General features: G+C 44.6%; 1 protein-coding gene across 1 annotated transcript in view; it reads right to left on the minus strand.

Moving 5' to 3' along the window:
* macf1a (microtubule actin crosslinking factor 1a) overlaps positions 1–27,122 on the minus strand; it is a gene marked incomplete at both ends in the record, with an annotated part of 152,551 nt that overhangs the window by 98,287 nt on the left and 27,142 nt on the right. The window contains 19 exons of the mRNA XM_083646050.1: positions 158–331; positions 923–1,138; positions 1,379–1,534; positions 1,733–8,116; positions 11,704–11,839; positions 13,051–13,142; positions 15,310–15,432; positions 15,676–15,774; positions 15,926–16,033; positions 16,273–16,356; positions 16,921–17,080; positions 17,890–18,083; positions 18,182–18,320; positions 18,414–18,592; positions 19,284–19,450; positions 20,005–20,188; positions 21,212–21,338; positions 21,828–21,982; positions 26,507–26,659. Coding sequence (XP_083502176.1) covers positions 158–331; positions 923–1,138; positions 1,379–1,534; positions 1,733–8,116; positions 11,704–11,839; positions 13,051–13,142; positions 15,310–15,432; positions 15,676–15,774; positions 15,926–16,033; positions 16,273–16,356; positions 16,921–17,080; positions 17,890–18,083; positions 18,182–18,320; positions 18,414–18,592; positions 19,284–19,450; positions 20,005–20,188; positions 21,212–21,338; positions 21,828–21,982; positions 26,507–26,659 — 9,030 coding nt within the window. The remainder of the gene's footprint in view (positions 1–157; positions 332–922; positions 1,139–1,378; positions 1,535–1,732; positions 8,117–11,703; positions 11,840–13,050; positions 13,143–15,309; positions 15,433–15,675; positions 15,775–15,925; positions 16,034–16,272; positions 16,357–16,920; positions 17,081–17,889; positions 18,084–18,181; positions 18,321–18,413; positions 18,593–19,283; positions 19,451–20,004; positions 20,189–21,211; positions 21,339–21,827; positions 21,983–26,506; positions 26,660–27,122) is intronic.

The following is a 27,122-nucleotide window of genomic DNA, read 5'->3' on the forward strand; positions in this document are numbered from 1 at the left end:
ACACCAGAAATGTATTAAGTCAAGGTGGTGCAAGGCACTTTGTTGAAAGGCTATGGAACTGTTTTTCCCCTCCAGTATATAAAACCACATTGTTGCGTATTCCTTGAACCAGTAACTCTACTAAGACACTTCGTCCTTCACAGTTATGGCAACTTACCTTGCACAGATGCAGCTGCTGTATGAGCTGATCATGGCTGTTGTCGCCCTCTGTTTTCTCCATTTTTTCCATCCCTGTCATGCCTCCATCCATCTGGGCCTCGCTCTCCCTCAACCAGGACAGCAGGCTCTCCACCTGTCCTCCAAGAGATTTCTGTTCAGCTGTTACTGCCTCCTGAGAGAGAGAGAGACAGAGAGAGAGAGAGAGGAAGAGAGGGAAAGAGAGAAGGATTGAAAAATACGTGATGATCCTGTACTTCAGGGAAAAAATATGAATGTTGGGCATCATAGTCTTGTCTGACGTGTCAGTTCAAACATCTACACTGATATAAAAAAAGATCGTGTGTGTGTGTGTGTGTAGGTCACCATTTTGGAAGTGGGGTGTAGTTTTGATTCCAGTCTGGAAGAAGCTTTTATCACCAAGGTTTTGAAGTACCAACTGCTCAAGGATGTTATAATACAGCTTGGGTACAAATGTAAATTTCTCGTATTTATATTTGGAAGCCTTGGTAACATCCATAGGCTGGTCATAAGTGGCCTGCAGAGGGCAGGACTGCCCAGACCAACAGCCAAGGCAATGGTCAAATTCTGCTCCATTTCTGCAATAATTGGGAGTCGCCACATTTGGAGGAGGCGCTGTTTCCTTTATCCATAGACTCAGACTACCGTAGACACATTTGTCATTCTGAAATTTCCCATTGTTTGTGCATCTATTATTGTTTGGGTTCAAGGATTTCTTGTCTAAAAAAATTGTAAAAATGTGTACCTTGTATGAGTCTCTGTGGTCTTGTAGGCCTTGCACAATCCCCTCAGAGAGGCCTTTGGCAGCCTCGTACCCCCGAGCCAAGCTCCGCCCATCCTTCTCCAGGGCCAATAGGAGCTGAGGAGGGACATCTTTGGGCTTGGGCTTGAGCAGTTGCTCAGCAGCCTTCACTTCCTTGTTGATTTCCGGTTCTAGGTCACGCAGTTCCAGGTCCAGAGCCTAACAAAAGGATTGGTTTTCTTAGTACCATTTTGGTAACACACTAACATTAAACCAGCTTTATCCTTGTCTCAAGGTGGTTACAAAATGCACTATTATAATGGCAAATTTGTGAAATACCAATAACACCATAGTGCAACAAAAAACAAAACAAAATTATAAGGCATGAGTGAGAGCGATCATGAATTTACGATAGCAATGGGTACATCAACTAAATCAGTATGCACATGATGCCTTTACCTTTGTCTGTCTGATGATGTCATCCAATGTGATGAGGCTGCGGCCAATAGACTGCTGTTGCTGCTGTTTGAGGCGGACCTCGATATGCCTCACCATCGAGACAAGGGCTACGATTCGCTGGTCGTGTTCCAAGCATTCCTGCCGCATCAATGATGACTGAAATAATTGGAAAATAGAAAAAGATGTAAAAACATTCAGAAAAAAACATCCATAATAACATGGATAGTTGTAAAAAATATTTTATTTTGATGTTATAAGTCATTACTCAGAACAGAGTGATATTTCTTTCCACAAATTTCTATGAAAACTCACTGGGGGGAAAAATCATACTCCCCATATCTGTAATCTGCGTACCTTGCCAATCATAGCTGTGCTCCTCTCTTTCTTTATGACACTTTCTCCAATCTCACCGTCATCCTCATCCTCTCCCCAACTCTCAGTGGTATCAGACCCGGGGATCTCAGCTGATTCAGATTCTGTTTGAACGTCCTCTGACAGTGAAGAGGCTGATTCTGGAGACTCCTGATGATCCTGTCCTTCTTTTAAAGATTTGGATTCAGGAACACTGGTACTTTCAACCTGAGGTGGTTGGTGCTTTTTCTTCTTTTTACCTTTCCCAGTGGTTTTATCTGGTTGTGTGCCAGGAGCCACAGATGGCACTTTAAGTTGGATGTCTGGTTTGGAGATGAGAGCCTCATGAGAGGAGTCAGTGGATTTGTCGGCACGTCTGGTTTCTGAATGGAAGGACTCAGGTGTCTGAACTCCTATGGGTTTATCATCACTAGTATGAAGCTGGGATTCTCTCTGAACCTCCTTCCTCATAGACGTAACCCCTGCCCCTTCGATCTGTTCCTTGATGAGAGTGTTGGCTTTCTCTGGTTGACTAGAATAGGATGGACTTTGTTGGCTGGCCTCAGATCCTTTCATACTAGCATCACTGCTTGACAGCCTGGTGACATCATTATTTGATTGACCGTCACTCTGCCTGTCTGTCCTCTGTTCGTCACTGGATGTTGAGCTGTCTAAATCTGCTTTGGCCATTGCAGTTTTTGTAGTCATTTTTGTTGCCGTCACCACAGAGTCCACTTTTTCAGCAGCCACTGACTTCTTTGTCCCAGGTTCATCTTTGTCGGTCACTGTAGGAATCTTGGACTTCTTGTTTTTCTTATTTCGCTTACTTTGCTTGGTTTCTTTAGGCTGGTCTGATTGAGCCGTTTCAACCTGTTTTTGTACCTCTTCCTTTCCAATAATCCCCTTCTCTTTCTCACTTGATAGAGCTTCAGATACTCCGATTTCTATGGGCTCCTTGACAGGAAGTCCCTCCACACTCGTATCTTCGTTGATACTCAGCTTCAGTTCTTTCTTCTCTCGGGACTCTTTGGGAGTCATTCCTTCCTCCCTCTCTGTTGGTAAACCATCAGGCCTCTTGCCACCATCACCCTTAACAGAATGACTCTCCACGCCATCACCTTGAGCTGAGAGAGCTTCTGCCTTTCTAACAGTGGTTGCCTGATTCTCCTTCTTCCCCACCTCCTTGCGTAGTGCCTCCAGCTCCTCAGCAGCCTGCTTTCCACTCACTCCTTTCTCAAACACCTTCTTCAGAATGCTCTCTTTAGCCTTCAGTATCAGGGCTGCCTTCTCATCGTCTGGTAGATTTGATTTCTGAGGCAATTCCCCCTCGTTCTTTTTCTTGACCTCCTTGCTGTCCTGTTGTTCTGGTTGCTGAGAGACAGACTCCTCTGGCACTTCCTGTTCAACCTCCTCTCTCTGCTCCTCCCTTTTCTTCTCTTCTCTCTTATAACTCTCTTTTCGATTCTTGGGCAACTCGCTTTTTATCACATCCTTGTCTGGCTCAATAGCACGCTCTGTTAATTTTAGAGAGACTGGGGCTGCCTCCTGATCTTGTTTTACTAAATCATCTTCAGCCTCAATCTTCCCATCAAACTCCGCTTCAGCGTCGGGAAACCCTACAGGTGCTGACTGACCTTCTGTCTGTAATTTCTTATCTTTGTCTTGTGAGACAGCATCTGTAACTGAGTCAATCCCCGTAGACCCTTCCATGTCTGCATCGGCCTGCTCAGTTTCAAATGGATGCTTAATCTCTACAGGCTGTACTTCACTGTCCGTCTCTTTACCTTTTCCCTTCTTCTTATTCTTCCTCCTTTTCTTGCTCTTGCTTTCTGTCTCTTTAGATGGAGAAGTCAATAACTGGTCTGACTGCTCAACGTCGGTGCCATCTTTACCTTCAGTCTTTACAGGTTTCTCATTCCTCCTCACCCCTTTACCCTTCTCCAGGCTTTCATCTCTTTCTGATGCACCGTCACTCTTTCTATATTCCTCTTCACTCAATTTCAATGCTTCTATTCTGTCTTTGTTGTCTCTTTCATTCATGACATCTGCTGCTACAGAATTTTTCAGGGTCCCATCATCAACAACACGATGTACCGCTGAAATGCTCTCATGAACAGGTCTTGGCTCCTTTTTTCCAACCTTCACAGGTTCCCCTGGCTTTACGACAGCTGTCCCTTCTCTGACCTGTACCTGTGAAGCTTTGTCCATAACATCAGAGATGCGAGCTTGAATGGAATCTACTGTTGATAATGTATCACCAGAGCCTCTCACAGAATCTCTCAGAATGCTCTCCTTTTGTTTATCATCAGCCACACTTTCATCCCTTTGCAGTATCTCCACAGGCTTCTGTTTAGGAATAGGCTCTAATTTATTAAGATTTTTCTGGGGCTCCATTTCTCCAATTGCTTGCTGAATTCTTTTCTCAACATTGGTAGCAAACTGCGACAACAGGTCTATGGACTGGTCTGGTTCAATCACTGGTTTTTCTCCCACTGACACTGGCTCATCTACTTTGTCCCGTTCTGCAGCGGCATCATAAAACACTAACTGCTCTGTCAGTGTCTTCACAACATCCTCTGTGATCACAAAACCTTTTGCTGACTCTTTCTCTGGAAGTACAGATCTTGAAGGCAGCTCAGTGTTTCCACCTGACCCTTTCGTAGCGCTGTCTGGGCTAGACACTGACAATGTAACAGCAGGGCTATAGGTACCGTTCGATGAAGCAATCGTTGTAGAGCTACCCTCATCTGCCTCCATCTCCACAAAAGCCACATTCTCCTGGATCTCTGAAGCCATGTCACTGGATATCAGCCCGGTTGTGATAGCATCCTCGAGACTATAGACTCGTTGACCACTTGTAGGGTCAACTAAGCCTCCTTTCATGATCTGGTTGGTGGCTATGACCTTGACCATATCTTCCGCAACTAAGCCTCTTTTAGAGGCTTCAGGTAGAGGGAGCCTATCACCGCTGGTGATATCAATGATCCCTCCACTGTCTGCCTGGCTTTGGAGCAGCCTCAATGCTGGAACTGGGTCAACTTGGTTGGAGGCAACTGCCTGTGGAAGGGTCAAGCTGTCTTTTGTTTGAACATCCTGGACACCTCTGAATGGGTTCACTTCCAAGAAGCGTTTTCCTGACTCAATGTCTATCTTACCCTGGTTTACAAGATCTGAGTAAGGCACAATGCGAGCAGTTTGGGGGTCAAGCACTCCTTGTGTTACGCCAGGAGAATCCATGGCTTCATTGGCAACGTTCTCATCTAGAAGACCCTTAGAAACTGCCTCCATCAACGTCAGCCTACATCTGGACTCAGGGTCCAAAATGGCTCCTGTTGATGCCTGGAAAGTGACAGCTTCCGGGTGTGATGAGGGGCTGACTTTCCCTTGGTAGACCCACTCCAGTTCCTCCAGCCCACGAGCAACGGAACGATCCACTAGCCCTCTATCTATAGCATCAGAAACTGACAGCCTCATTCCTGAAGCATGATGTATTATACCACCCTCAGCCACCTGCCTGGACAATACCTGATAAGCCTCGTCTGGCCTAATTAAGCCCTTCTGAATTGCTCGCTCCAGAGGAACAGGAGACTTAGATTCAGGGTCCATAACTCCTTCCATCTGTAGTTGTAATGTGGCTTTAGTGAGAGCTGTTGCTGGATCGGTGGTCTTTCTTTTGCATGCCTTCTCCAGTGACACCAATGCTTCTCTTTGATCCTCCTCTATGAGCCCCAGGTTCGCCGCTAGGGTAACAGAGACTTTCTTATCCCTGCGTAGATCAACAATCCCCCCAGAGACCACCTGAGCCTCTAGAAGACGAGCAGCTGTGTGGTGGTCAATCAACCCTTCCTGAGCTGCCTCCCTCAACCCACGGATCTGCCCTTTCTCAACATCCACAACTCCTGATAGTGTTTTCTCTGACTTCAGCACACTCCACATGAGCTCTTCATCTAGCAGACCCTCCTGCAATACATCTTCCATACTAAGCGATTCACCACTAGAGACATCTAGGAAACCACCAAAAAGACCAGCCTGAGCCATTAGTTTGACTGCAGTGTGGCCAGGAAGGATACCCTGGGCTACGGCCTCATCGGGGAGGAGTCTCTCCCCTTCTTCGGTCATCAAACCTCCCTGTTTGAGCTCTATGACTAACCTCGCCAGCTCAGCCTCCTCCTCTTTCTTCTCTGCTGTTGACTCAGGGAGGCCAACCTCAGGTTTAGCTTGCTTTGAGATGGTCTCTGTGATAGGCCATTTTTGTTTGATACTTCCTGACTGCAGATGCTTTATATCTTTCCCATCTTCAAATTGTGTTGAATCATTATCTTTATCAGTTTTTATCAGTGGGGTAGGTTCTTTATCTCTTAATGTTTGACTCGTTGTTGAGTGTTTTCCTCCTAGTGTGAATGTTGCTGTCCCTGTGTTGACCGTTTGTGCATTGTCAGCATGTTTAGGAGGTGAGCTACTCACCAGTCTACCACTCTCCCTGGGTTCTGATTCAATAGCTGCCAGCCTGTTTCCATGTGAGTCTTTAGTGAATTCCTCTCCAAGTGTTTTAGCTGAAGCCACAAAACATTCCACACTGGAAATGTCTTTCTTTTCATCTTTTACTCTTCCAATTTCACCTTCATCCATGTCAACTTTAGCTGTTAGAGCTGACTCATTCTCCTCAATTGCTGTTGGTTTAAATTGCAATTCTTTGTCATGTTCCCCATCATACCTTTCTTCTAGACTACTCATTCCATTCATCTCAAACCTGTCAGTCATTTTACCAGAAGTAACATCTTTGCTTGGTGTGAATACATTAGAGCCATCTTCTTCAATGTCCATTTGTTCTCCCTCTCCCTCGCCAGTCAAACTAACATCTCTCACACATTCCATCTCCTCCTGGCTATCTGGGACCAAACTACTTCCTGCCTCTCCTTCATCTGTATAAACAGAGTCTCCAGCAACCACTCCAGCAGCTTTGACCAGCTCTACCAGCTCAGGCTCCAGCAGCACCAAACGTTTTCCAGAATGGGCGTCCACATAGCTGTGGGTCATCAGGTGAAACAGCAACCTGTGTTTTGCTTGTTCTTCAGGATCTTTTCCATGCATGGGTGTGGGGTCCCAGACAAATCCTGGGGCAGAAGATGCAGGGGGTGGGGAGGACGGAGGTGGAGAGGAACTGGTGGAACCCCAGCTCAAGCGGTTCAGCGATGGGGTACCTGATCGGTTCATGTTGGGAAGAACATCAGGGATGTGGATGTCTTTGAGGAAACTGACTACACTGGGCTCTAGGGTCTCCTCAGCAGCTTGGCTTAGGGGCATCAATTGGGGAATTTCTGAGTTGTACAGAGCCCCGATGGCATGACGCTGCCTCAGGATGTTCCTTGCCAGCTCTGCTGAGATCACTCCTTGTTGAAGGGCCTCAGCAACGGGCAGGAGCTCTCCAGTCTCTGGCCATAGCATTCCCATGAAGGCCCAAAGGGACTCAAGGACCAATAGAGCCAAACGACGGGAGAGAAGGTCCCTGCGGATGGCCTCTTCTACCTCCAGACGGTCTCCACTGAAAGGGTCTACAATTCCCCCGGTTTGCAGCTGACGTGCCAGCATGGCACAGGCTAGTTCCTGATCTATTAGTCCATGGCGAACAGCCTCATCAACTGTTAGCCGGTGACCAGACCGCGGGTCGGCAATACCGCCTGAAAAGAGCTGCGCTTCGAGGAGTCGGACAGTCACTTTCCGATCAATCAGGCCTTCTTGAACGGCGCGGAAGATGCCGACCTTTCTTCCGGAACGGAGGCAGACAGTTCCTCCAGGTTGCTGCTTGACAGGAAGGAGACGGAGACCTGAGTCATCACTGAAGACGCAGCGCTGCTGTAGCTCATACAGGTTTAATTTTTCTGCTGTGTTTGGATCAATGAGGTCCCGCTGTTGGAGCCGTGACTGGAGCTTGGTGAGAGTTCTGGGAGTCAAAAGAGCCATCTCTCCTGCTGTCTCCAAACTCATCCTCTCTCCCCTGGAATCTCTTAGGCCTCCTGTGTTCATCTGGAGTTGGAGAATACGGAGTCCCACCTCCTCTCTGATAAGCCCATCCTCCATGGCTACAACTACTGGCAGCAGATTGTGTTGCTGGTCACCTATAGGCTTAGCCTGGTCTACCAGAAGCAAGGCACTCTGTAACTCAGAAAGGGAGTGGCTGGTATGGCTGTCAATCAAGCCTTGAGCCAGGCTTTGCTCCAGTGATAGGCTGAGAGGGGAGTCAGGCTGAAGGAGCCCACCCATAATGAGCTGGGCTTCCAGTAGGAGGCGGCAGGTGTCCTGGTCAATAAGACCACGCTGGGCTGCTTGGAACACTGGGAAGGTTTCCACGGTTCCCAGGTCGATAACTCCAGCAATGGCGATTTGGCTCTACAGAGAGAAAGAAAAACAACAATAACTATGTACACTCTGACGTCCAGTTGATCTTAATCCAAAGAACTGTTATACAATTTTGTAATAATACTGATCAGTGTGGTGTTGATATTTGATTAAGAACATGTGTGAATATCATACAATTCATTTAGATTTTTGCTATTACTATTCATGACAAAAAATAGAACAGAATAATTTATTTCAGGTGTGTATTATAGCTAAAGAATATTATATGAAAGATACAGTGCAATTGCTGGACTGATCAGAATCAGGGAAAAAGGGAAAACCCACACCAAATTGCCATAAAAACATACCATAATTGTGAGAAGCATAATTAGAGTCTATTTGTTTAAGGCAGTACATATTAACATTTTTATTGGTTTTTACCATGTTTTGACATTTACTATATTCTACAGTAATGCGCAGAAATACTTACCCATACTCTAAGAGAAGCACTAAGCATGCAATAAAGCAACCAGTAGCACAAGTGCAGAAAGGAAAAGAGATATTCAGACAGAGACAAGAAAATGTACGTTCAAGATACAGTAGGCGAGAAAACAATTAAGCAACGGTAAGAGGGAAAGCGAGCAGCACTTACCGTACGGGCTTGTCCCGTGGCGTGCGCACACACTAAGGGGCCAGCTTAGGGCTCGGAAGAGCGAGGCGCGACAGGTGAGAAGCTGGTTGTTAGCAGTCTGCATGCCACTCTTCCCTCTGGCTACAACACTCTCAATAGAGAGCCAAAGTGAACGTCACTTCCTGCTTCTGCACTGTACCAGATTTTCATCCGCCATTTATTTTCCCATAGACATTTCGTAAAATGCTTATACAAATAGTTTTACTTGTTCAAACCAAACTGTTCAGATATGTTTAGAATCGGGAGATACCATAGAACATTTCACTCGGACCAAAACGTAAAAAAAACATAGAAAAAATATTTTCTTTAAATCTGCAATTTCTCTCCTGTTTCTCAATATATCTGAACCATTTGCTTTGAACAAGTAAAACTACTTTTATAAGCATTTTACGAAATGTCTAAGGGAAAATAAATGGCGGATGAAAAGCTCTGGTACAGTGCTGAAGCAGGAAGTGACGTTCACTTTGGCTCTCTATCCTCCTGTTGACCCTGATTCAAACTTAGATGAAGAAACAAACTATGGCTTCTTCTGACTAACTAACCGAAGAGTAAACTCATAGGTTTAACTCGCCAACTGACTACAGATAGAAGAGCTCCAGAATCAGAGTGTCTACAAAATGTTTACGCCTCGATTTCCATCTCTCATTCTGATCCTCGGCTCAGAGCTCGGATGTCCACAATTCTCCTCTGGCAGCTGTTAGTGATTTTCAAGCAAAATGCTGGTTTAAAGATTCACACATTAATAGTATGCATTAGACAGAACAAACAAAAACTCTCATACACAGACACGCACACAGAGACACGCACGCTTGCTCTGGACACATCATGCTCAAACAGTGAAGTGAGTTTGTTTTTGCATAGCTGGCCTCTGGTGCACTTTACACTCTACACAGACAGACAGTGGCTTTTTAAGCACTTTTTCAAACCCCTATGCTTCAGTGAGCACATTTTATCATACAAAATAACATCAGCTGTAAAACCATACACACCATTCACATAGGAATCAATTATGGGGTGCAGTCCTTAACACACAAAAATCATTGACAACGATTGTTTGAAATTCTCACACATATTCAATCCATTTTTGACTGATGCGCTGTATAGTGTACATGTATAGTGTACATGTACACAGTACATGTATACGTATGGCGGGACAGGAACGAGTGAATGAGTGCATGTGGTCTGCATGTAGTATGTGTGTATTTAGGATCAACTTTATGCAGTGCAACATTTAACCCATTGATACCTGATGCAGCATTTGCGTGTATATCCCTCATTTGTGTGCGTATCCCTTTAAGACCGCGAACCACGTTAACACGGTTCGCGGTCTTAAAGGGATACACACACAAATGCTGCATCAGGTATCAATGGGTTAAATGTGTGTGTGCAGAATGTGTATGACTATCACTGCATAAAGTAAAGCTACATGAGACAGTAGGTCTGTGAGTGACTGTAGCTACAGAGATGACAAGTCAAATGTGATGGTGCATCTCCTTCCAAAATGAGTGTGCTCCTACTAAAGCAAAGCTCTATAGCTTTCTGCTAACTGCTAACTGCTAGCATGACTTTGGCAGCACTACACACTACTGCTGCACCACTAAGACCATGTATTAGCCATATTAGCAGATGTATTTTATGATGATGATGATGACGATGATGATGATAGCAACTATGAGGGTGGCGATGGTTGATGACATGAGTGCAGGCATGTTGGAGATGGATGTGTGAGAGATGAACACTCCATGCTAAGGCCCAATTCAGACAGTGTCTTCAAATAAATCCTATAATAATAATAATAATAATAATAATAATAATAATAATAATAATAATAATAATAATAATAATAATAAACCCTTCTCGTTCTGTGCCCACATTCATAAGTCTTCAAAATTTAAAAAGAATATCCATTCTAATGAAAAGTGAGCAACAGAATGTGGTGACCAAGTGAAGCACCAAAGCTTTCAGATTGCAATTATTATAATGTTGTAACTCCTTTTTGACTGGCAAGGTGCAGGGGTCGAATAAAGAAAGTGAAAAATGCTTTTTTTAGATCATGTGGGTCGAATAAAGAAAGTGAAAAATGCTATTTTTAGATCATGTGAAGACATCCGATATCTGAATAGGGTCCGTATAGTGTCAGTTAAAAAACCAAACCAAGTTCATGAGTGAGCCTTGTGAACAGCGGTGAAGTGTATCAAAAATGCACACACAGTGAACGGGCAAAACACACAACATGCTTTACATCTCACACACACACACACACACACACACTCTCTCGCTGGCCCGCGCACAAACACACACTCAGCTCGCGAGCATATTCCAGAGTCAAAGCGACATTTTATATAGTACCTTCACAATTGCAGTAGGCAGATCAAAGAGCAACTTGGGCAAAGAGCATGTTCTCAAGCTCGCATCAGCAGCAGCATTGGTTTCTGTCATGAACCTGCCTCCTTCCGTCTCTCCATCCCTCCCTTACACCCCACTTCCACCATCCACCCTGATGAGCCCGCCCCCTCCCTACACTCTTACCATACTGTACAGATACACACTGACCCGCCCCTCCCTACACTCTTACCATATGGTACAGTAGATACACACTGACCATACGATTATTTGCTGGGAACAGATAACTCGCTGGCGTGTGGCTACCAGTCTCTCTTTATACCCGTTAGCATTACACAGTTATTCACTGTTACTGTGCAGCAGCCAGTTGACAGTAGATACAGTGCAGTCAAATTATGTCAAAATTGACATAGCCAACATCATGGCAAACCAACAAAATAAAAATAAATGTTTAGATTTGTTTGGAAGTGAATCAGCAAGCAGGGGGGCGAGCGTGTGCCCCGCTAGCGAGTTATTTGCGCTTAGCCCCGCCTCTCTCTGGGTGTATCTATCCCTTCCTCCCTTCCTCCATCTCACGGCCCGCCCATCCCTCCATCCTCTTTACCTTCCTCTCCTCCTCCTTGGCCAGCTGCTGCTCCAGCTGCTGCAGCTGCTGGGTGGAGCTGTCACACAGCTGGCCGTAGGCCTCCGTCAGCTCGTCCAGCTGGGCCGCCACGTGGGCCCGCTCCTCTGGGGACAACCTGGACACGACACGAGGGTTGGAGGGAGGTTAGCGGGGGCTACAATATATGTTGCTATATATTCCGACATGAAAACTATAGGTGGCGCAATTATGGATCGATATCAAGAAATGTAACTAGATTATGGAAGACTGCATTGCAGCGGGGCGATGCAGTTCCTAAATTTGCCGGGCTGTCCGACTCATTCCTTTGTGTGTCTTGTCTTTGTGTGTCTAATGTGTGTCTTGTCTTTGTGTGTCTACTGTGTGTCTTGTCTTTGTGCGTCTGATGTGTGTCTTGTCTTTGTGTGTCTAATGTGTGTCTTGTCTTTGTGTGTCTACTGTGTGTCTTGTCTTTGTGTGTCTACTGTGTGTCTTGTCTTTGTGCGTCTGATGTGTGTCTTGTCTTTGTGTGTCTACTGTGTGTCTTGTCTTTGTGCGTCTAATGTGTGTCTTGTCTTTGTGTGTCTACTGTGTGTCTTGTCTTTGTGCGTCTAATGTGTGTCTTGTCTTTGTGTGTCTACTGTGTGTCTTGTCTTTGTGTGTCTACTGTGTGTCTTGTCTTTGTGCGTCTACTGTGTGTCTTGCACTCTTGGTCATTGTGAACGGTATTGATGATCTCAGTCTTTTTTCATTGCAATATTTGCCAGAAATGTCATTGTGGAGATAGTTTTTTTTTACTTTTTATTTGTACTCACTGTGATGCCTTTATTGTCTGTTTTTATTAACGTGTGTATGTATGTGAATGTTTTGATGGCTGTGGTATGGGTGTAACCCCAAGACACATTTACCACCTGTGGGACAATAAAGTGACTCTTGATTCTTGATTCCTATCAGGGCCATTTGAAAAAATTGCTTGATATTCCTTGACGTCCCCAGATAATGTATCAAATTCCCTGACTCTCCCTGCCTGGAATACACCTCCAAAAATCCCAGATATTCCATGACCAAACCGTGCCTAATGGTTGGGAGGTCACATGTGTAGAGGGGTGGCTGGTTGAGCCTGTATACTGTGTGCATGTACAGTATAGTGGCGTTACATGTGTGTCACTGTGTGTTAGTTCTGTGCTAGTTTCTAGGACACAATTAAAGTCATATTGTCAGGTGTGTGTGTGTGTGTGTGTGTGTGTGTGTGTGTGTGTGTGTGTGTGTGTGTGTGTGTGTGCGTGTGCGTGAATGTGTGTGTGTGTTTAGGGCAATGTTTGTGTGTGCATTCATGTGACATTCACTTACTTGCTGGCCTGTTTAGACATCAGGAAGGCCTGGGTGCTCCTTATGGCTTCAGCCACCTCATCCTTCTTGGCTGCTAGCTGCTCAGTGATGGCCTTTACAGCACAGACATGAAGGATACGCTTAGTACAAGTACCATCCATAATGCTTACCACACTTTATTAGAATCTAAAACCACTGGTATAGTGGTTTTAGATTTAGAGTACATTTATCTCAAGTTTAGATACATAAATGGTATGTTGTATTGAAGAATGCTTAGTCAGACAAAAACACAATATGTGGCAATTATGTGAGCTAGAAAATGCATTAAATTCATTTGTTTCAATGTAGCATGTCGTTTAATTGACACCACCCATTGACACCACCCAGTTTCACATTCAGCAACACAGTACAACCACAGCCGCCTACTGTTGGCCCCTGAGCAGTTAAACTGGACTAATTAGATGCTAAGTGCTTCTCTTAAAGGCAACTTGTCAGTAGGATTGTGTCACCAGAATAAAACAGTTGTTCTGTTGTAGCTGTTGAGCAGCTAGTGAAGAATAAAACAGACTTGTTCTGCTGTAGCTGTTGAGCAGCTAGTGAAGAATAAAACAGACTTGTTCTGTTGTAGCTGTTGAGCAGCTAGTGAAGAATAAAACAGACTTGTTCTGTTGTAGCTGTTGAGCAGCTAGTGAAGAATAAACCAGACTTGTTCTGTTGTACCTGTTGAGCAGCTAGTGAAGAATAAAACAGACTTGTTCTGTTGTAGCTGTTGAGCAGCTAGTGAAGAATAAACCAGACTTGTTTTGTTGTAGCTGTTGAGCAGCTAGTGAAGAATAAAACAGTTGTTTTGTTGTAGCTGTTGAGCAGCTAGTGAAGAATAAAACAGACTTGTTCTGCTGTAGCTGTTGAGCAGCTAGTGAAGAATAAAACAGTTGTTTTGTTGTAGCTGTTGAGCAGCTAGTGAAGAATAAAACAGACTTGTTCTGTTGTAGCTGTTGAGCAGCTAGTGAAGAATAAAACAGACTTGTTCTGTTGTAGCTGTTGAGCAGCTAGTGAAGAATAAAACAGACTTGTTCTGTTGTAGCTGTTGAGCAGATAGTGAAGAATAAACCAGACTTGTTCTGTTGTACCTGTTGAGCAGCTAGTGAAGAATAAAACAGACTTGTTCTGTTGTACCTGTTGAGCAGCTAGTGAAGAATAAACCAGACTTGTTCTGTTGTACCTGTTGAGCAGCTAGTGAAGAATAAAACAGACTTGTTTTGTTGTACCTGTTGAGCAGCTAGTGAAGAATAAACCAGACTTGTTTTGTTGTACCTGTTGAGCAGCTAGTGAAGAATAAACCAGACTTGTTCTGCTGTAGCTGTTGAGCAGCTAGTGGAGAATAAACCAGACTTGTTCTGCTGTAGCTGTTGAGCAGCTAGTGGAGAATAAACCAGACTTGTTTTGTTGTACCTGTTGAGCAGCTAGTGAAGAATAAACCAGACTTGTTTTGTTGTAGCTGTTGAGCAGCTAGTGAAGAATAAAACAGACTTGTTTTCTTGTAGCTGTTGAGCAGCTAGTGGAGAATAAACCAGACTTGTTTTGTTGTACCTGTTGAGCAGCTAGTGAAGAATAAACCAGACTTGTTCTGTTGTACCTGTTGAGCAGCTAGTGAAGAATAAAACAGACTTGTTCTGCTGTAGCTGTTGAGCAGCTAGTGAAGAATAAAACAGACTTGTTCTGCTGTAGCTGTTGAGCAGCTAGTGAAGAATAAAACAGACTTGTTCTGTTGTACCTGTTGAGCAGCTAGTGAAGAATAAACCAGACTTGTTTTGTTGTACCTGTTGAGCAGCTAGTGAAGAATAAACCAGACTTGTTCTGCTGTAGCTGTTGAGCAGCTAGTGAAGAATAAAACAGACTTGTTCTGTTGTACCTGTTGAGCAGCTAGTGAAGAATAAACCAGACTTGTTTTGTTGTACCTGTTGAGCAGCTAGTGAAGAATAAACCAGACTTGTTCTGCTGTAGCTGTTGAGCAGCTAGTGAAGAATAAAACAGACTTGTTCTGTTGTACCTGTTGAGCAGCTAGTGAAGAATAAACCAGACTTGTTCTGTTGTACCTGTTGAGCAGCTAGTGAAGAATAAAACAGACTTGTTCTGCTGTAGCTGTTGAGCAGCTAGTGAAGAATAAACCAGACTTGTTATGTTGTACCTGTTGAGCAGCTAGTGAAGAATAAAACAGACTTGTTGTGCTGTACCTGTTGAGCAGCTAATGAAGAATAAACCAGACTTGTTATGTTGTACCTGTTGAGCAGCTAGTGAAGACTCAGCGTTGGAGGCCCCAGTTCGTCCCTGGAGGCCTTTGACCCAGCCCAGCAGGTCTGACACCTGGCCCACCCTGGCCTGCTTCTCCTCCTCAACCTCTTTCTGCACGGAATGAGACATGGCAGAGACATTTTAACATAAGGTATCTCAAACAATTGACCTTACCAAGGCAATCTTTTGCCATTATATTAGGTCATATACTAAATCTATTGGCACTTTTTTTTTAATACAGTTATTCAACCTGACAATAAATTCTACACATTACTTAAAAATTAGACACATAAATCCTAAAAGAAAGAGACAGAGATAGACAAGAGAAAGCAAGAGAGAGCGAAAAGGTGTCACCTCTTCTTCCTCTAGTCTTCTCAGTGCATCGCTGATGTATTTGACGTGTTGCGTTGTCAAGGTGACCAAGGCCGTGTAGCGCGTGCGCAAGTCCATGAACTAGAGAAATAAACAACACAAAAAACAAAAATGCATTAGTTATTATGCAATTACATTTAGACTGAAAGCATTACATTGTATCTAGCTTAATTACTTTATACAAAATGACGGTGATATTTATAAAGTAGGACAGGAACATGTCTCTCCGTACCTCCTGAGTAATGGCGTCAGATGAGGAGTGCATCCTCCTCCTCTTCACAGGGGACTTTTGGGTCGACTCTACAAAGGCTCTGTAGGTCATCAGCTGGAGCTCATAGTCCTACAGAACACAGGTATGAAGAGATGGGGTTTAGCTTTAGGTCGTTCAACTTCAACTTCAACTTTATTTATCGTTATCATAAAACATTTGCAACCCGACACTCATCCAATGCATTTAGAAATATTTCTCATAATTTGTCGCATATAACAATTCAATTAGTACCAGAAGATTTAGACAAGTGTACAAAAGGATACTGTATTCTATAAACATGAATAGAAATGTGTGAAACAGCTCCGTACCTTCACTGCAGTGCAGTAATGTTTGGAGTGAGTCTGGCACTCATCTAGTTTGGTCTGGTTCTGTTCAATCTCCGCTACCAATGCCTGGGGAAGAGAATAAGTCAACAGATAATTATAGATCATTTCACAAAAGTCAGTGAATTCGAATGGAATTCCTATTCTCTTGTGTTTTTCCAATATTCCACATTCGATACACACACGTGTCAATATGTCCATCATTAAGTGACTCAATCATTCCTTGCAATCACTCCATTGTACTTCATTGTCTTTGTCAGTGACATCCTTTCACACTACACTTATATCTTTTACACCTGGTTATTAAATGTGACCTGTATCTGGATAACTTATCTGGATAATGGTTGCATTTAAAAACCAGGTGTAAATGGGGTGTGAGAGATCTGAACACAATGTGAGTCAGACTACCTCCAGATGTGGTCAGGAAGTTCTGATCACATCTTGATCACGATGCATTTACACTTTGCATTAGCATGCATTTTTCCTTATCCAAATAACATCCAGATAACTTATCCGGATTTAAAAACCAGGTGTAGATGGGGTGTGTGTGTGTGTGTGTGTGTGTGTGTGTGTGTGTGTGCGTGCGTGCATGCGTGCGTGTGTGTGTGTGTGTGTGTGTGTGACAGTACTGACCGTCTGCTGGGCCAGCTGTTCAGACAGGGCCTTGCTGTCCGTCTGTCCAGGATGAGTGTTTTCTTGTCTGTGTGTCGTCTCTTCTATCCAGCTGATCAGGTCAGAGTGGCCGTGTCTGTACTGCTGCAGGACCGAGCCCAAAGCCTCTAGATCACTTTGTCTGGGACAAAACAAAGGAGGGGAAACATCCAGAACGTTTAATAGATAGAAGAAGTCTTACAAAAATGTATCTGCCCATTTGTGCAATAGAAGTGGTCTTGAAAAGTCTGGTTAAAATCTAATAAACTATCAAAGTGTTTCTGGCAAACTATGGCTGCTGTTGTGGTGGCAGGCCAGTGTAGTGATTATTAGTCACCGTCCTACCACTGGAAAGTCACGGATTTAATTTCCACCACTGCTGGCATGTGGCCATTAACATACCATATGTGTCCTGTCAAGGTGTCCTTGAGCAAGACACTGAACCCTGACCTGCTCACACATTATAAGTCACTCTGCATTATAATGTTGTTACACCAGGCAGGCAGGCAGGAAGGTATCCCTACTCACTCTTCCTCCTTGTTGCCCAATAGAGCATCAGCTCAAATGTAATAAGACTGATTTGAGATACTAGGCTCCCACCCTGCAGCTCGCCGAGCTGGCCCTCACATACGCCCTTCACAAGATGGAATAAGCACAATGCAACACCTGGAATATCCAAAGAGCACCTGTAAGTGATCACTACAAAGACCCAGCAGCGCTTCCACTCCATTGTTTTCCCCATCCAGAGTTTATTTGGCAATAAATATTCTGCATATTTATATAGATTCTTGAAGAGTTTGACTGGGAAACTTTTCGCAAATTTCATAACCCACCTTAAGTCAAAATAAACATCTATTTAACTTAAATGTAAAAAAAAAAAAAAAAAAAAAACAAAAAAGAATCTCTCCTAAGTCCTTTTCTTGTTTCTCATGCTCCTCCTTTCCTGCTCACCGAGTGTCCATCTGTCTCTTGATGCCGTTCCACCTCTCTGCCATCTGATTGGCTCGCTCCTGACAGCGCTCCAGCTCAGGGCTGCGGTCTGGGTGGAGCCTGTTGAGCTGAGACCCCGCCTCTTTGGCCCGCCCCACCTCCGACTGCAGCGACTGGAAGACGCCCTCCTGCTCCCACAGCTCAGCCTGCCACTTCTGGAGCGGGACGAAAGGGAAGCGAGAAGGAAATAGTTTAGATAACTTAAAGCTAAAAGCAGAGGAGTAAATCATGTATGTAGTGATGTGTCCCTCACCCCTAGTTGATCTCTGAGGTTGTGGATGGCCGTGGTGTCGGCAGGGACGGTGTCTTCTTCACTGAGTCTGCTCTCATACTTCCTGACCTGGCTCTCTGCTTCTTCCAGGCTGTGCATCAGGAGGTCTACTGTCTTTAACCTGGGCGAGATAACAGACACATGCATGTATCTCATGTTTCTCTCTGGAAAACAGAATTGTGTTAAGTAAGTAATGGATCAAAAGTCCACTCACTTTTGTAGGAAGACGGAGGACAGGTTGTGCAGTCTGTCGATCTTCTCCACAGACTGATTGAGTTCAGATCGCAGGACTGGGATGCTGGAGGAAGACGGCTTCTCCGAGAAGAAACGGACACACCGGCGCGACACTTCACCCAGACTGGATCGCAGACCGTCCAGATCAGACTGCAGCTTCTGGACAAGGAAGACGAAAGCCACGAGATTTTTTTAAAGCTGCCAGTAAGCGACTGTATGGAGAGCAACATTTCAGGGTGTGTCCTCATCTGCTGCAGTTGACGCAGTATTTGCAAAAAGTTTATATATTGTTTCTCATTTACCAAATCAGGATGACTCAGTCTCAGGTAAATTGCCGATCACTGAAAAATATGCTACACTTCTGGTATACCTGTCCTATGTGGTAAACCCCACTGAAAACAACCACTTTTATTAATAGTAATTATTATTTGACAAAAACATGAAACTTGTAGATAACTAGATTTTACCTTGATATGTCGTAATGTTAGAGGAGCATACAAATACAAAATCATTACCATTGGTTTGTATAATATCATCACATTTATGTTCAATATTGAACTTAAGCTTGGGTAATACTTGGCATCTAAATTCTCCAACATCAAAACTTTTAAAGCATGCCTTTTCATTCACATACATATATATCGCTACAACCAATATATATCACAGCAGTGTAACAAAGGGTGGTACTGTAGTGTTTTACATTTTGCATGAAAACACTTGAAGTGCTTGTTAAACTCTTATAGTCCATTAAAACCACTTGATTTCAAGGAACAGCATTTATCAGACCAGCTTTATAAAGGGTGTTATTGCCCCATGTGACCAGCAGGTGGGGCTGAAACAAAGTGCTGACCTCTTGCTCTGCGATCTGGACGGCGTTGTCGACGCCGTCGCCTGAGCGCCTGCTGGGGGGCGGAGTCTGGATGCCCCTCATCAGCCTCTGCTCCGCCTCCTCCACACGAAGCCTGATGTTCTGGAGCTCCGACAGGTAGGAGCGAGACACCGACTCATCCTTCTCCACTAGAGGGAGAGAGTAGAGTTACTACCAGGAACATAGGCTGTAATCTATGACTGTGTTATAACTGCTATCCACTGTTCATTACTTAAAGTTTACAAAACACAGGTGAGTACATCCACTGATATGTTTCTATTTTGTAAGTACAGTAGTACAGTACTCATCACTTCAATAAGATTCAACATTTAAACAGAGTTTAACTTGATTCAATTGTTCATAGAAATATGTAATTTTCATTCAAATAAATCAAAGTTTGCAGAAGTTTGGATGCGACTGCTTTGTGTAGAGCTAGCCAATCAGACGCTGTTGCTTTGCTTTGCTTTGATTGGCTGATGGTCAGAGAGACTGTACTGTGGCCAGCAGGGGCAACGTTTGAGAATGCCAAAGACTGAATGGAACTGAAGCATTCAACTGTTATCTCAAAGTGTTACTGGCCAGGGTGGAGGGTAACACTTGCCGATTTGGGCATGTGTGTGCATGTGTGTGCGTGTGTGTGTGTGTGTGTATGTGTATGTGTGTGTGTGTGTGTGTGCAGGTTTGAGGTGTGCATGCGTGCTACCTGTCTCCATGTTGAGCAGCAGGTCCTGGCAGTGCTGCAGGGCTTGCTGGGAGTCTCTCTCCAGCTCTCGCCGGTCGGCCGGCGTGAACAGAGCGCTCTCTCTGCTGTCAGACAGGAAGTCAGCCAGCTGGGCCTCCAGGTGATCCACCACCTGCTGCCGCTCCGACGGAGGCTGACAGCGGACCTGAGGGACAGCAGAGATCAGAGGGAGGAGAGAGGTCAGCAGAGATCAGAGGGAGGAGAGAGAAGGTCAGCAGAGATCAGAGGGAGGAGAGAGAAGGTCAGCAGAGATCAGAGGGAGGAGAGAGAAGGTCAGCAGAGATCAGAGGGAGAGAAGGTCAGCAGAGATCAGAGGGGAGGAGAGAGAAGGTCAGCAGAGATCAGAGGGAGGAGAGAGAAGGTCAGCAGAGATCAGAGGGAGGAGAGAGAAGGTCAGCAGAGATCAGAGGCAGGAGAGAGAAGGTCAGCAGAGATCAGAGGGGAGGAGAGAGAAGGTCAGCAGAGATCAGAGGGAGGAGAGAGAAGGTCAGCAGAGATCAGAGGGAGGAGAGAGAAGGTCAGCAGAGGACAGAATGACAAGAGCAGAATGGAGGAACAAAACGGAAGAGAACAGAAAGCCTGATCAAAACCATCCTGATAACGTGACCTCACATTGTTTCACTGATCAGTCTGGACTCCAATCCGCCCACATCGATTTCAGTGGGCGGGGAGTACATGCCTTGACAGACAGCTCCTTCAGCCAATCAGCGTCGCCAAATCCAATCAGAAAATGTCTTTTCCACCGAGAAACTCCACTGGTGCAGACGCTTGTTCTTGTGTCTATTTCTGCAAAAACTGCACTTCACGTTACCATTATCACTCGTTCCTTCGGGAGCCTCCATACTGTTTTGCCAGCTGCGTCCCTGATTGGCCGGTTGCATTGACAACTACCAGGCAGGTCTCTGATTGGCCCGGGTACATTCCCATTTCTGGACATTGCTGTGGGCGGGGCAGGAGGACAGACTGATCCGTAGAATGGAACAGAATGTGAATTCATGTAATGGGATGGTTTAGCAGGCTAGAAATAAAGTTGAATAGAAGAGAATAAAATGCAAAAGACAAAGTAGAACAGAAGAACCAATAGAATCAAACTGAACAAAAGTGCCTCCTCAAAGTTGAAATTCAGCGTACTAGATGTACAGTACGCACACACACAGCTGCGTCTTACCGTGTCCAGGTCCCATGCGGAGACAGTCCTGACGTCTTTGAGCAGGTAGTGCCAGGACACCACACTCTTCATGTTAACATGAAGCTGATGCCACAGAGTCATCACCTTCTGGTACAACTGCTCCATCCTGGAGACAAACACCCACACACACACACACACACACAGACACACACACGGGCAGAGGGAATGGACATGGAACGGGGGAGTGAATGAAACAAAAGTGAATCTGCCACTTTGGAAAATGTGTCAAAGAGTCAAAAACAACTTTGCAAATAACCATCACTCTCCAAACATGTGATGATGTGTGTACGTTGTGTGTGTGGTATGTTCTTCTCTACCTGCTGTGTGTGTGTGTGTGTGGTATGTTCTTCTCTACCTGCTGGCACATGTGGTCATGTGTGTGCGTTGTGTGTGTGTGGTATATGTGATGATGTGTGTACGTTGTGTGTGTGTGGTATGTTCTTCTCTACCTGCTGTGTGTGTGTGTGTGTGGTATGTTCTTCTCTACCTGCTGTGTGTGTGTGTGTGGTATGTTCTTCTCTACCTGCTGTGTGTGTGTGTGTGGTATGTTCTTCTCTACCTGCTGTGTGTGTGTGTGTGGTATGTTCTTCTCTACCTGCTGGCGGTGTCGATGGCCTCCTGGTTTGGCGGTGGGACGGTGAAGCACACCGAGGGGACCATGGCCTCGTTCCCACTGGGACTGATCACCTTCCACTTGGTCCTCTGGGAGTTATCCTCCAGCACACACTCCTCTCCTCGGCTTATGGTGATCTGAGAAGGGCCAGGGGTGCAGGATGGAGAGAGAGACAGAGAGAGAGAGAGAGAGAGATAGAGAGAGAGAGAGACAGAGAGAGAGACAGAGAGAGAGACAGAGAGACAGAGAGAGAGACAGACAGAGAGAGAGATGGACCGCAAAAAGGAGGGATATAGCGAGAGAAAGAGGAATGAGGAAAGTGACAATGATGGAAGGATGAATGTGGAGCGAGAGTGAGGAAGAGGAGGTATAGATGGATAGATAATAATAATAATAATGTGGAGTGAGTGAGGAAGAGGAGGTATAGATGGATAGATAATAATAATAATAATGTGGAGTGAGTGAGGAAGAGGAGGTGTAGATGGATAGATAATAGAGGAGGTGAGAGAATGAAGCGAGACGGAAGGAACGAGGATCATAGATAGTATATCATTCATATAGAAGACAGTGTGATGATGATGACGACGACGTAGGAAAGAGTTTTATGTGACGGTAAGACAGAAGGAAGTGGCGAAAAGACGACAGAGATTTGAGACGGATAGGCGAGAGGTTAGGTGAAAATAGAAGAATGGGAGAGGAGGCGGGGTCAGAGGGGGAGAAAGGGGGTAAAACCATGTAAACAAAAAAGCCGCTAGCAACAAACTGATAATGCAACACAAAATGCAAAAAGGATCATGGATTTCATGAGGTTAGCGAAAAGAAAGCCCTGAAATGTATCAGAGAACCCGGCGCAGGAACTCAGCCATATTGAATTGACTTTGAGCCACTTTCATGTATGTTTCTGGACAGAAGACACTCGTCGTGATGAAAGCAGCAAATGTTCTCCAAACTCAAAGCGAGGTTCAGTGACCGCCGGGTGCAGCTTTCACAAATTCATCTCACACTCAAAACATTTGAGATGATGATGAGTTTGAGAAACCCAGCACAGGACCACCATGAGATAGAGAGAGTTTGGGTTTAGTATCTGGCATAATTCATATGGTTGTGAAATTAAAACCCATAGCTTAGAAACGAGCCAAAGCGATGGCTGTGGGGAAGACTTTCAGAGCTGTCCTGCCTCCCCCACCGGCCCACCCCCTCTCACCCCGTCGCTGCACACACATACGACATCAACACATCGATAATGCAAGGCCATCTGCAGAAATCAGTTCGATGATTTCTATGAAATGTACATTCAAGCTTAACACTGTGACTTGAAATTGTCTGACTGACTGAATGTGCCTGGGAGGCATAGACTGTGTTCTGTTCAGTTCAGTTCAGTTGGGTTCAGTGGTTGCCACCTGCCCTCACCAGCTGATGTCAGTCTACTTTGAGGTACCGCTGGTAAACCTCTGAAGAGTACGACTACTGGTCTAGGATCCCTGACCAAGTCCATTTGACCCCTCAATCATTTTGATCAGGAAGAAGTCCTCTCACACCTGCACTCTTGAAGGACTACACCAAATGTCATTGATTGATGTACTTTCCATTGTGTGCCAATAAGATTAACAGCAGTTTCGTTTCGACTGTGTCCAGTATTTACAGCACTACCGCTTTTGAGATGATACTGAGCAGACTCATGCCATCAATGTAACACACACAGTGTTACATAAGTGTTAACATGTATTATGAGCAGTGTTGGGGGTAACTCATCACAAAAGTAACATATTACATGTAATATATTACTTTTAGCAGTAACTCAGTAATATACAGTAACTTATTACCAATAGGATTTCAGTAATAGTTTACCAGTTACTTTGTCAAGTAACACAAGTTACACATTTTTTTATTTTTTTTTATTTTTAATCAAAGCACATATTTAAATAAAGATATAATCATTTCCTAATCAAATTGTGTGTTTTTATGCAAATAACCACTAAATAGATGACAATAACAAAGGAAAAGGATAACATTTAGAATTTTGGACTTTACACTGACTTCAAGAGGGTTCAGATTATTTTTTGGGATGGTTCCGGGGCGGCGATGTCGTTCTGCTACTGCTGTTATGTTGGTGAAAGTAATGCAAAAGTAGTGTAATAAGTAATGAGTTACTCTACTACACAGACAGTAATATTGTAAAGTAACTAATTACTTTCAAATGAAAGTAACTAGTAATATGTAGTATACTGCATTTTGAAAGTAACTTGCCCAACACTGATTATGAGAGAGTAAAAATAGACTAAATATTGGACACACAGAGATGAAACTGCCTGCAATGTTCTTATGGCACATTCCTATGTTAATCACAAAGCTGATTGCTAGGTCCAGCCTGGGACGTTTGGCGCATGTCGCCCACCTCTGCCCCAATATCTCTCAACTTTAAATTATGAAATTCAGCCTCTAAAAATCTAAAAATTTTGCTATTCGTTCTACATCTTCCTTTAAACGCCATGTTGCTATGTGCTGCTGCCTGTTAAGCTAACCACCTAGCAACCACTGCTTTCAATGCACCTTCTGTGAGTGCACTGAGTTTCCCTGTAGATATTGGATTTAACATTACTCTAAGAAAGCTGGCGAGCAAACAGGTACCTGGCTCAGGACGATTACATCACCTGATCTGAGATCAGCTGATAAGAAAGGGGCAACCAGGGCGGTATAGTGTGTGCAGTGTAAGAACTGATCTGAGGTGAGAGAGGGAGAACATAGGCAGCTATACCTGGACGTTAGTCTTGCCAGCCCAGCCGACAGACGAGAGGAGGGGGGGGAGAGGAGGAGGGGGGGAGTGAGAGGGGAGTACATGAGGGTATGGAGAGAGAGAAGACACAGGAGAGGGAAGGAGAGAAACATTACTTTTGGTAATGTGCACGTTTGACCAGACGTCTGGTGAATACTGACGTCACATCAGTTTACTTTAGTATAGCTTTCAGCTCACAGGCAGCTTGCAACTTCGTTTTCTTTTTCGGATGAGGAAGAGAATAGAAAAAACAAGGAGAGTGACTTTGAACTCCCCTCACACACAGCACGCTTCACCGGGCAGAGCGGCCCAGGGGATTCTAACGCAGCAGCCTGAAATAGCATCAGGGGAAGCTGGGTGTCTGAGCCAAGCTGTCCTCAGCTGGAGCGCTAGCTGAGCCTTGCTGTCCTCAGCTAGAGCGCTAGCTGAGCCTTGCTGTCCTCAGCTAGAGCGCTAGCTGAGCCTTGCTGTCCTCAGCTAGAGCGCTAGCTGAGCCTTGCTGTCCTCAGCTAGAGCGCTAGCTGAGCCTTGCTGCCCTCAGCTAGAGCGCTAGCTGAGCCTTGCTGTCCTCAGCTAGCGTGTTAGCTGAGCCTTGCTGCCCTCAGCTAGCGCGCTAGCTGAGCCGAGCTGCCCTCAGCTAGAGCGCTAGCTGAGTGGAGATGCAGGTTTTCAACCGAGCTTGCAAAGGAGTTGGGACGGATGTTTAATTGATAAGCTTTAAGACTCCCTGAAGACATCACAGCTGGGAGAGACAGAGACAGACTGCACTTGTTCCTGTGAGCGCTATAAAAAACAGGCTTAGATGGGGGGGGGGGGGGGGGGGGGGAAGGGTCGTTGGCAAATAAAATTCTCCTCATCTCATTAATAATTTCTTCACTTTCAAGTGTCTCCAAGCCATTTGGGGGCTGTTATAATGATCCCGTGACAGATAGAGCTGTATCACAGTTTTCTGAGTGGAATAAAGTCAAAAATATATTTATAAATTCTGGGAAATCTGTCAAAGGAAAATAGTTTTGTTCTAAAGTTAAAAACAACAGCAACAACTACTGTATGACACAGCAATAACAAAGTCGTATTATAAATTCTGCATCATTCAGCTGTCAAAGTGGAGTGTGGCTATTTGTACCTGCCAGTCAAAGTGAAAACTGTTTGAGCTGCTGCTATTCATCAATACTGAACCACGAGAAAGAATTTGTGTAGAGTTGTTCATCAATATGACAAAAAATTTATTTGACGACTGCATAGTGGAGGAGGCCATAATAGGAGGGGCTTAGAGAGGAAGTGCAGAGAGGAGACTGGTGATTGGTGGTGAGGGTCAAAACAACAACAGAGAGGTGAGGTCAGTGCGCTCAGGTGAAGTCAAAGGGTCTCTTATATATAAACCTTCATTGACTCAGGTAACGTTGACTGAGAAGAGAGATGGGGAAAGCAACAGACAATTTCATCTGAATCAACTGTAATACAAAAAGGCAAACAGACTAGAATCTCATTGGCTGTAGGTACTGTAAGCAGACTGGCAGCTTATTGGCTGACGGAGTATCACAACTAATTCTGTAACACTAGCTTCCATATATAGTATTATACGTTTAATAAACTCATATATTGACATGGTTTTCTATAGCATGCCCCTATATTGTCACTCTCTTTATGAAGACGAATCCCCTTTTTACATGGTGGTAGGCAATTAAAACATACGGTCACCTCCAGAGAAACGTACAATAACTCTTTGCTGAGAGGTTTAAGGAGGAGTACACTCCTCCTCCCACCTGGGCTGCCCTAGGTTGCAAATCATGCCAAGCTGCTGTCAAACAGTATGCTGATGATGAGTTACTGCACAGGGGGGGCTCATACCTCTATCTGATGAGTTACTGCACGGGGGGTCTCATACCTCTATCTGTCGGTAGTCGCAGATGGCTTTGATGGGTGTGGTGGCTCCCAGGGTGCTCTCTGCGCTGCGGGGGCGGAGCTGCACCACCGTCTTGGCCCGGCCCACCAGGCTGGCCACCGAGCTGCGGTACTCAATCAGCTGCTCCTTCTCCTCCTGCACGGGTACAACCATAGGTCATTCAAACTGTCAATCACCTCATGAGTCAGGTACATTAGTCTTACTGTCAATCACCTCATGAGTCGGTTGGGCTAGTCCACAAGTTAGTCAATTTGCTACTGGTCATTTTGTGGTTACATAGACTGTCCCATTATTTCAATAATCACTCAATAATGTGCCAGTCAAATGTGAGTTGGAGCTGATCGATTGTAGGTTCAGGTGACATTTCAACTAATAATAATAATAATAAATAGCTGCATATGAGACGTTGTCGGGCTGTAAACAATGACGGAAGCGGCGGGATGTCCGCTCTACAGCAGAAAGCTCGGAAATATCGGCTGTCTGTCCCAGAGTCAAAAAAGTAGAAATGACAGAGAAATTTGATTTAAAAATTAAAAATTAATTTGACTTATTTTATTATTTTCACATTCTAGTTTAAAATTGTATTTCAATTTATGAC

The sequence above is a fragment of the Poromitra crassiceps genome (genome assembly GCF_964638095.1).
Source record: "Poromitra crassiceps genome assembly, chromosome: 11".
In the NCBI taxonomy this organism is placed as follows: domain Eukaryota; kingdom Metazoa; phylum Chordata; class Actinopteri; order Beryciformes; family Melamphaidae; genus Poromitra; species Poromitra crassiceps.